The 10,165-nt window shown below is 49.7% G+C and overlaps 3 protein-coding genes across 4 annotated transcripts; 1 reads left to right on the top strand and 2 right to left on the bottom strand.

Moving 5' to 3' along the window:
- Window positions 1-315: 315 nt before the first annotated feature.
- Window positions 316-1,170, top strand: LOC109750084 (uncharacterized). Its single transcript, XM_020309042.4, has 2 exons — window positions 316-596; window positions 810-1,170. Exons 1-2 carry the CDS (start codon window positions 336-338, stop codon window positions 978-980), a joined length of 432 nt encoding a protein of 143 aa, XP_020164631.2. The 5' UTR covers window positions 316-335; the 3' UTR covers window positions 981-1,170.
- Window positions 1,171-2,142: 972 nt separating this feature from the next.
- Window positions 2,143-7,167, bottom strand: LOC109750078 (glutamine synthetase leaf isozyme, chloroplastic). Of its 2 annotated transcripts, none has more exons than XM_020309033.4 (14): window positions 6,194-7,167; window positions 5,777-6,058; window positions 5,240-5,279; window positions 4,931-5,034; window positions 4,775-4,823; window positions 4,551-4,657; window positions 4,381-4,468; window positions 4,141-4,269; window positions 3,932-4,006; window positions 3,618-3,671; window positions 3,508-3,545; window positions 3,003-3,162; window positions 2,866-2,926; window positions 2,143-2,551 (listed from the first exon to the last, which is right to left on the bottom strand). In XM_020309033.4, exons 2-14 carry the CDS (start codon window positions 6,013-6,015, stop codon window positions 2,412-2,414), a joined length of 1,284 nt encoding a protein of 427 aa, XP_020164622.1. In that variant the 5' UTR covers window positions 6,016-6,058; window positions 6,194-7,167; the 3' UTR covers window positions 2,143-2,411. The 2 variants fall into 2 exon arrangements, with proteins under 2 accessions (XP_020164622.1, XP_073365216.1); XM_073509115.1 differs by having other exon boundaries at window positions 5,777-6,065; window positions 6,195-6,255.
- Window positions 7,045-10,165, bottom strand: LOC109750077 (uncharacterized). The gene is made up of 4 exons (XM_020309032.4): window positions 9,813-10,165; window positions 9,488-9,721; window positions 7,841-9,052; window positions 7,045-7,761 (listed from the first exon to the last, which is right to left on the bottom strand). Exons 1-4 carry the CDS (start codon window positions 10,073-10,075, stop codon window positions 7,131-7,133), a joined length of 2,340 nt encoding a protein of 779 aa, XP_020164621.1. The 5' UTR covers window positions 10,076-10,165; the 3' UTR covers window positions 7,045-7,130.

Raw genomic sequence — 10,165 nt, 5'->3', positions numbered from 1 at the left:
CGATTCATCTTCGAGTTGGTATTTCGAGCTTCGATCCTCCTCAAATTCATGCATTGGGACAAAGTCTACAGAGACCGGCGTAGATTCCTTATTGTCTCCTTTGGGGGGATGGGGTAAGGGAGAGATTAGGGTTCCAAGGTGATGCGTTGATCCTTACTCCTTAGGGGCAAGGAAGACTTTTTGACTGTCATCGACAATGTCATGCTGACTCCAAGCCGATTATGTGGTGGCATTTTAATCTTCAAATGGGGTCTAATATGCAAATATGCGTAAGCCCAGGCGCCATCATGCATTTTGCGCAACCATCGCCCGATGTGTACCTAGTAAAGACACGGATGAGAGAGCGTTCTACAAGAGCTTCCTCCTCTCCATTATTGTCAGCTGCCACAGGCACCACCATGGAAAAGCTGCTCACCGTAGTGTGTGTTTCAAGCCTTCTTCTAGCCACTCTTGCGGACGATGCCTCCTCCAGATCTTCTCTTCAGCACCCCTCCCTGGACAGTCTACAAGATCGTGTTCTGGGTCGCAAAGGCGGAGAAGAAGTGGCACACCACCACCATTACCGGCGTGAAGGCGAGCACGGGGAGCAGCATGAGGTCAGTACATCTGCCCCCACCAAGAAATCCAGAAACCCAAAGACAGAGTTCCTGTGTGCTTTGAGCAGAGACTCTGCAGCTGTTATTCAGCTGTGTGCCTGTCTCTGCACGAAGCACACACCATTTTCTGTTGAGAAGAAATTTGTTTTGTTCAGAAGAAAATGTATTTAGCACCATCAGAGTTTCTCTTGACGGTGAAGTGCACATGTGCAGGTGGTGCCTATGGGAGCGGAGAGTGGCGAAGAGAGGAAGAAGGGAAGTTGGAGGAACGAGGACGAGGAGGCGGTTGCGGCGGAAGGGCTGATCTCCAGCGCGGACTACAGCGGCGTGGCCATGCACGGCCACAGCTCCCCGCCGGCGCACAAAAAGCATCCCAGGCCATAGGCCTTCCGCCTCCGGATATTATTCAGTTGGTGTGTAATCTTGTCCAGTTCAGTTTCCTCTTCTTTTTCGGTGCCTTTAGCAAGTACTCCTAGTAGTCCAGTTCTATGGAATTGGTGTATCCTGATTCTCTGTAAAAGATACCAAGTCCACGATTTTATATGGATCTTCGTTGAAAAGAAAAATCGAGATACATAGTTGTGTCTTTGCTGATTCTTCGCTGCATGGTAGGAGTAGCTCTTTGTTGTGGGTTGGCTCCGGGCGGCACTCGATGATCCGTGGGGTGCACCGTGCACCCAGCAGTTTCAACACTAGCAACGCAGAACGCTCTCCACATCGGCCGTTAGCCTCCAGCGCGATGAGTGCGCACCCCTGGAATCCAGGACAGTGGCACCGGCACCGGCACGGGAGCCGTGTGGACATGTCGGATGTCGCCATTGCGCAGTGGTATCGCTCTCTATCGCACAGGGTGTATGTCGGCATAATTCAGTTGCGCAAAATAAACGCTGCCATGGCAGCCAAAATCGACAGGCGTTTTCATTCAGCAGTTTCTTCACTACTTTTCTGTTAGGTTCTGTATCTGCACAAGGGCACGCTCGCTGTGTGCTCCGTGCGTTCAGCCGTGTCGCTCCCCTGGACTGGACTCCAGCGGCACGACCTCGTCCGTGGGATGGCACAGGAATTGTGGAGTCAGTTGCAATCTACTCCCTCGGTACCATAATATAAGACGTTTGAACTGCAAAAACGTCTTATATTATGATACCGAGGGAGTAGTATGCAGCAGCACGGCACGATCTGTTTTACTGAATAAATAAAAGGAAAAGAAGAACAGAAAAGCAGCCGAACTTTGCGCTGCGCAATTCCTTGTCTCGTTTCTTCAGAGTGTGTGCTCGAGCAGAGAGAGGGCTGTCCGGCAGCGACCATCTGCAAACGGACCGCCCTCCTCCACAGTGGTCATAGCGGGTCTCGCAGCTTGGGGACACTGAGATTTACAGACGGACCAAGTTTTCCTTTCAAGCAACATGCAAGAGCTCTGCCTTTTCGTTAAGAAGAAGAGAATTAATAAACCAACTTATAGGGAAAACTAGCAGAAAACCGATACATCTGTGACAAGCGGCCCAAGGCTGCGCACCAATCGAGCAGACGGACCAAGTTGAAAGCAGCAAAAAAAAAATCCTTTGCGCGATTCATTATCCTTTTAATAACGTAGTTCTCCGAATGGACTCAGGTACAGTGATTGTACAGACCCAACAGATCAAATGGACTCAGTTCAAGCGAAAAAACATGCGGAGCGGTTCTACAAACCGTGAGGATTTTGTACAGACAGTGCCCCGACGGAACCACAGGATCAACAAGAATGGACGACGGACGAACGGTCTCGCCGCCGCCGATTTATTTTCTTTTCCCCGGAAGAATTCGGCCTTTTCAGGTCCTTCATACCTTCAGCGCCAGCTTCTTGGCAGCGAGGGCCTCCGCCTCGAGGGTCGGCTCCCACAGGATCGTGGTCTCGGCCAGCAGCGCCGTCACGGTGTACGGGTCCATGTTTGACGCCGGGCGACGGTCCTCCAGGTATCCTGTTGGGCAACAAGGTATCGTTTTCAGTTAAAAAATGCAGATTACCAAGCTACAACACATAGGTACTGATATATACTCCCTCCGTTCCAAAATGGATGACTCAAGAGGTTTATTTTGGAACGGAGGGAGTATATACCAGTACAATATACGCAAGAGGTTTATTTGAATTTTATTTGGGTTGTCATAATTCCTGTTCTGCTCCGCAAGAATTAGGCTTGCCCAATGTACTTGAATTTTATTTGGGATGTCATAATTCTTTTTCTGCATTCCCAACCATTGCAAGTAGTTTTGCAGAACAAGGGGGAGCAAATACCTTTGCCCTTTGCCTCGGTTTCTCGCCCCACACGAATAGAGCAGCCACGGTTCGCGACGCCCTGATAAACAAAGTGCTATGATCAGTACCGAAGTAGGGTGCAACTAAAAAATAAAGAAAGGTTTCACTCGCCATACCCATGAGAAGTCTGATATGCTAGCTGTCTCATGTAGCCCTGTCAGCCTCCGTTCGTTTCCTTCACCATATGCGGCTATGTGCAAGTCATGGCGAAGTGAAAGGTTCAGGATTGCCTTCTTGATCACGTCGAAACCTCCATCCTCGCGCATGCTCAATGTGCTACATTTGCAACAACAAGAAAAGATTGTTTCTCACTTGCAAATTAAGGACAAACTATATCAAGCATTGAGAAAAAACTACCAAAAAGGTTAGTAACTATACTGAAGACATGTCTATTCTGAATAACACTTGATAATAAGTTTAAATATAGTCTTTCGAGGAACATTGTCTGTTAGTATCAGCATATGTTATCTTCCCACAAAATCCCCGTTGTATTTACTTCAACGCAGCTATAATAGGTTTTCTGAAAATTTTTAATAAAGGTTTCTCGAAAAAAATATACAGCAAGATATACTTTGTAAAAGTAATGCGGGATAAATAAATATTAACAGAAAAGAGTGGAACCTGTAATTTGTGTGGCAGCCAGCTCCATTCCAGTCACCCTACATCATATCAATCTTCAGATTACTAAGTTCTAATATATAAATTGCTTCGAACAACTTACAAGAATATACCTGGATTGGTTTTGGGTCAAGGGTGAGCACCACACCAGCTTGCTCCGTGATTCTCTGATTACAGTGAGTAGGATGATAATTAGAAGTGCTTACTTAGTAGTGAAAAAGCTAATATCAACAAAAGGATGCTCATTCGGTCAGTCATGGACTTATGGGATCTGATGTTTCAGCGAAAACTGGTTTTATGGTATTTAAGAAGGGAATTCTTCAGAGTGTCAGAATAAATCATAAAAACTCATACACATGCACCTATAGACAACCAAGGTTCTATGATATCAGGCCATCAGGGAACCATAGACAATTGTTCGAAGTACCTCGAGAATGTATCTTGAAGCCCATATGTGGTCTCCCGCATCAATACCAACGCTAGGTCCAACCTGGTACTCCCACTGCATGAATAGAGGTTGTGAATTTTCACTTATTAAACAGTTTAATTTTCTTTTAAAAGAAGAGGTCAAAAACATCACACTGATTCACACATAACAAGAATAATACATGCACCCATATAAATACGGAGGCATACCTGACCAGGCATGACCTCCCCGTTTGTTCCACTGATTTCAATTCCCGCGTAAAGGCAGGCCTTGTAGTGAGCATCGGATATGTCACGGCCAAATGACTTGTCTGATCCTACGGCGCAGTAGTATGGACCCTGCAACATTTCAGCACAAATATTACTACTCGGTTGTGTTTAATGAAGTGTATATTTCAGTTAGCCTGAGATTAATTGTCATCTGGTAAATCAAGCTTCTTGATGCAGTACCTGGGGGCCAGGGTACCCTCCAACAGGCCAGCCAAGAGGCCAGTTCACATCCCTCTGCATCAGAGTGTACTCCTGTTCGATTCCAAACCTAGAAAAGCAAATGTTTCAACTTCGTGTGCAAACAATACCAGGCTTTTATATAGGCAGAGGTTCTCAAATGCACTAGTTACCATGGCACTTGTGCAGTGACCTTGGGGTCACTGAAGATTTGTGCAGCCATGTGTCGCTTGTTAGTAGGGATGGGTTCCCCTTGTGGCGTGTAGGTGTCACAGATAACCTGAAATAACAAATTCCGTATTAACTAACAAGCCGATTTTACACATGTAACCAGTAAAGTGAGCACTGGTATTAATCATCTCTTAACGATTAACATAAAGCGCATTCAAAAAGGTACCAGTATGTTGTTGCCTCCTCGGAATGGGTCCTTGAATATGGCCTGTGGGCTGAAAGCAGGACAGAAAAACATGAACAGAGTTAGCAAAAGCCGAAATCCAGATTACTCTGCATCTGCAAGGCTGAAGAACACATGAACAGTAAATTTCCCGCTTACTATAGGATGACTTCACTGTCTTCTCCAGGAGCCTGCCCTGTGCTCGATCCGTCGTAGTTCCATTTGGGTAGCTCTGATGGGTCCTCCACTGGCTTTGAAATCGTCTGAAACAGTAGCATTGCATTTTCTTGTCAGCAGCAAAAATAGAAAGTACAGCAAACAATACTTTGCAGTGAACTGCTCATCCCGTAAAACTTCTGGAGAAAAATGATGACTGCTCATCCCTATAAGAACGCTACAGAGGGAGTAGAATATGTATGCAAGGAAACAGCGATAACTGTGATGACCATGACGATATCGAACGCGTACCCTTGATTTGCTCCTGAGGTCAATTCCAGATCCTCCAACCCTGCACAAAGCGAAGAAAGAAAGAAACAAAAAGAGAAATGGTCAGATTTGTTAACAGTAAATGTTACTACAAACATAATAGTTGGTGCATGCCATGACAGGATCGACTCCTGGTTGCACCCCAAAAGTGGGGTGTCCAGTCCCCTGCATCTTATTCAAGTGCCGGAACTAAAAAGGCAAAAGCAGTGAGTGAGTCGTCACAAATCACCCACCAGGCCTTGAAAACTTTGTCTATTATTAGCAGTGAGTATCGACTTTAAGGGTGCAAATCTGCTCATGTGCTAATCTAATCTAATCTAATATAATCTAGTGTAATCCCCTGAAAAGTGCAGGTTTGGCCTATCCCGAGCTGCCACTACAGCAGTACCCACTGTGCTCGCATGGAAGTCAATCCATCAATCCATGGAAGCGAACGAACAGGGTCCGGTGGCCGAGATGGACGCGTGCGACGAGAAAAGAGCGGCGACATTGCGGGGAAGGGCGCGTAGTGGTGCGTACCAGATGTACTCGGCGATGATCTTGTCGGTGAAGGGCGTGGTGTCCATGTCGAGCAGCTGCTGCATCCTCTGGATGACGCCGGTGGTCTCCGGGCCGAGGGCCAGCACCTTGAACCCGGAGGTGGCGCGGGCGGTCCTCCTGACGCCCCACACCCTGCCCGCGGGCTGCCTCGCCGGGACGGCCGACCTGCCCCGCACGCCCACCTGGCACTGCATCGCCGGCACCACCGCCTGCGCCATCGCCGCTACTTACTTACTTACAGGTACTCTGCCGCCTCCAAACCTTCAGCAAGAGACATAACTGATGATCAGCCGGAGCAAAGCAAAGGAAACAGGGCCATTGCCGCCGATCAACCGCCGGCGGCGAATGCAACAGAGAATCGAGGAAGCATTGCATCGAGAAGTCCGTAGAACTCACCTGACAAGGACGCGGACGAGACGAGGGAGGAGGGGACGGAGGGAAGGGGCCGGGGCGACCTGCGAGATCGCGCTGGAAATATTTATCTATGTGGTTTTGAAGGAAGGAAGCGTATAAGTATTTTAGATTGCGGGCGAGATTCTAGTGGCCGCGGCGCGGGCAGTGGCATCTGGCTCTTGATTAGGCGATAGGGCTCTGGGTGGACGAGATTTGAGGCGCCCCTTGCAGCTGCACCGGAGGCAACGACTGCCCCGCCCAGAATGCACACACATCTCGGATAGAGTTGTTTACAATGTGTTCCTTGTTCCTTCCCTCCCCCGGCTCCGGATATGAAATGAAAGATGCGGCTGCCTCTCCTTGTCACGTCCGCCTCCCGCCATACCCAGCCCAGGCCAGGCGACCTCTCCAACCAAACCCAGCCAGATGCATCAGAGCGGAGCAAGACCTGCACCGCAACGCAAGCAAACTATGTGCTGTGCGGCGTGTCTCATTGACCCCGGGGCCAATAATTGGGGCTATAGCCGTGTAGGATGATGGATGGATGGATGGATGGATGGATGGACAGTCATCCCTTCATCCCCTTTGTCAGGTGCGGCATGTCTTTGCGTCGGGTGGCCTGTCATGGGGGCACCCTAGCTTGGTCCACTTCCAGTCGGGCTGCCCGGTGCCGGGGACGGGCACTCTAGCAGTGACACTGTGACAGCGCCCAGCAGCAGCACACATGGGCTGCCTCTACTTTTGGCCCTGCGTTCTTGTGCAAGTGCAACCACACTAGTAGGTGGTTTTATCCTACGTCGTAGCACGGCAAAAGTGGAAACCGCAAACTACTCCAGGTTGCAAGACCGACGACGAAACAACCAATGCTGCAACGGACACCGCGTTCGCAGCGTGTGTACAGGAAAAACTGTTCGGCAAAAATGGGGGAACTCTGGAGCAGTCACCCACCATGCTTCCCGTGCAACGCGAGCATGCCCTTGGCGTACCGCGTCCGAGCCGTCCGATACAGAACGAGCAGCGCCTCGAACTCCCTGCAGGCGTCGTCGTACACGGCACGACTACAGAACCTTGACTTGAAATCGGCGAAATCGGCCGAGGCTCGCTCACGATCGGAGCTGAACATGTCAAGAAGCTCTTCCAAGGGCCCCAACACGTCGCAGAAGTCGATCCTCCTGCAGCCATCGTGCTGCTGCTGGGGGAGATGTCGGAGCCAGGACATCCACTGGAAGGGCTCCTCGTTCCTCTCCTTGACCGCGAGCTCGATCAACCTCAGCGCCTCCTTCAAGTTGTTGCTCCTGCCGATCCTGTTGAGTATCTCGGCGAAGGTTGATCTCTGGCTGTTTTGGAGTGAGCTCGGATGAGACGTTTCGGATGAGGGGAGCTTTGCTGCCACCATACACGCCTTCCTGAGAGTAGGATCGTTGTCCGAGAGCAACCTGATGGCCACGTGCAGCAGGAGAGCGAATAACGGAGCTTGTTCTTCCAGCTTGGACTGGACAGATCCAGGGCTCCTCACAAGTTCCTGCTCCTCCAACCAGCAGTGCAGAGCAATGTGCACAAACCCTTCCCATCTGTAACAAAGGTAGATAAATGGTGAGAAACAGAACCACTAGCAATGCCTTTTATTTTTGCAACAGGAATGGTACTCACTCAAAGGGTGGCTCAACTTCGATGGCAAGGGTCAAATGGAGCGAGTAGTTGGTGGACACGTTGACTTCAGATTCACCTTCGTCGACGTCAGTGTGAGCCTCATGCACATGGCCTCTAGGAACATACATTATGTCTCCTTCATGTAGAACTTCCACCCTTCCGCCACTATCATCCACCAAGCCATCTAAAGAGTGAAAGGGTTCATATAGTCTAGGCAAAATTGACTTTGTATTGGGCCACATCTTCCACTTCTTGCGCCCAAGTAGCTGCCAAACAAGCACACAGTGGTCGTCATAATGCCGGGCCAGGCCTTGAGATCCTGGGGGTGAGAAGTATATGTTGGCCCCTACAGAAGGCTGACCAAATAGATCAGCTAGAGCAGAGGCTATAGCAGCAACTTTTTCAGACCGGAACTCCATGCCACGCAAGGCGATTGAGAAACCATTCTTGATTGCGTCCTTACATTGTTCAACAAATGCAGTTCCATCTGGGAAGACCATGCCATCATCAAAGAAATGCTCCTCCACCCCAGATCCTGTTGAGGTCTGATCTCGTGTTCTCACGACTCTTACATCTTGCCTATACTTCACAGGAGCACCCAAGGAATCGTGAACCTCATCAAGAAATGAATCTATGTTTAGTTCATCCGAAGCAATAGCAGGGCAAGAAACAAGGCCCCGTATGAATGACTCGACAATAGCATCTGGTGTTCTAAGATCAAAAGCGTTATGCAATGCAGTGAACACATCATCCCCCTCCAGATCACTTTGTCTCTTCCTGTATGAATAAGGTGAGTTTTCCCAGTACATCAGGGCAAACTTTTCGACATCAGATTCCGTTTGTCCAAAAAAGCTTTTTCTGACTTCATCAGGTTCCAGGTGGGCTGGACAATCAAGATCCATCGTAAGCCTAAAAATAGCTTCAGATATCTCATATGGTCTGCTTTGAAGTTGATCCTTCCAGTTGGTGCAGTCAGTTGATGACTGCAAGAGTCTAACTTTGCTCCATACTTCATACAACAAAAGCGTAACTTTTCTAACTAGCTCCTGTTGCAGATTGTGTAACTTGCCGACTTTACAGGAGTTCACCATGAGCACCACTGTGTCGACGATCAAGTACAAACATTTACTTGGCTCTGAAACTCTTGCTTGGCACCCGGTGCTCCCGCTACCAACAGCCCTGGAAATAGATTCCACCTGAGAAAATAGATACCTAAAGGAAGTCAATTCCACTGGCTGAAGATATTCAGGAAGTAGAAACAAAGAGTATCTCTTTCATCAATTAAAATAGATTGCGATAATAGCCCAGTTCTAGATATAGTCAGTAAAATTCAAAGCTATATAATCATATGGCAAAAATCGTTTGATGGTTTGATGCCAAAAACTGTGGTGGCTTAATGTACACATAGCTTAACTTGCTCTTGTGAAGATAAAGGTTGGTTTTCATCCACCTGAAGTTTATTCGCACTTCCACATGTTCAGAATCTTCAGTAGGAAAACAAACTAGGTTATGGGCACAACTAAAATTCAAGATATACTACAATTTAAATCAAAATATTCACTGAATCTCTGGAAGACAATTCATAGCAATCAAACAAACTATAAGCTATAATATGCTTTAACCTAGAACAGCAGGTTGGATTCTCACAATAGCCTCGGCAGAACAGGGGAGCCCGAGAGACGTTCCCTGCCAACCGGAGACGCCGACAGATCCATCACGGCATTGCAGGCAGCCTCGGCCACTCGCTGGCTGCCACCCCCCAGCGCCCGCGCCAAGCCACCGGCGACCCCGCCGTCGGATGCCAGCGCCTCGGCGGCCTCCATGGACTGCAGCGCCGCCGCGCCCATCACCTCGCAGCTCAGCGCGGCCACGGAATGCGAGCTGCATCACAAATCGCAAAACAAAATAACCGAGCAGGCTAAGACGGTGAGTGCATTGCTGCGCAGGGAGGAGGGGGTTCCCCTTTTGGTACCTGGAGGAGAGGAGGAGCGGTAGGAGCGCGACGAGGGATCCGGGGAGAGGGGAGAGCGCCGGCGCCGGGGGCGAGCGGGAGAGAAGGCGGCGCAGGAGGCGCGCGGCGGCGGCGGCGGAGGAGGAGGCGCGTTGGTTCGGTCCGGTCGTTGGCGTGACGGCCGCGAGGAGGATGGGGAAGACGTCGCGGTCGAAGGAGGCGGACGCCTCGCCGCCGCTTCTCCTCCTCCTCTTCTTCTTCCTCGCCCCGTCGGGATTCTCCATTCCCGGCGTCTCGCGACGGCTCGTGGCGGCGTCAGGGGAGGCTGTGCGGCGACGGGATTGTGGAAACGTGAAGGGCTCGTGCCCGTGTTG

Source organism: Aegilops tauschii, chromosome 2 (genome assembly GCF_002575655.3).
Source record: "Aegilops tauschii subsp. strangulata cultivar AL8/78 chromosome 2, Aet v6.0, whole genome shotgun sequence".
NCBI classification, from domain to species: Eukaryota; Viridiplantae; Streptophyta; class Magnoliopsida; order Poales; family Poaceae; genus Aegilops; species Aegilops tauschii.
The sequence above is the reverse complement of the archived record's forward strand: the minus strand, read 5'-3'. Positions and strand labels throughout refer to the sequence as shown.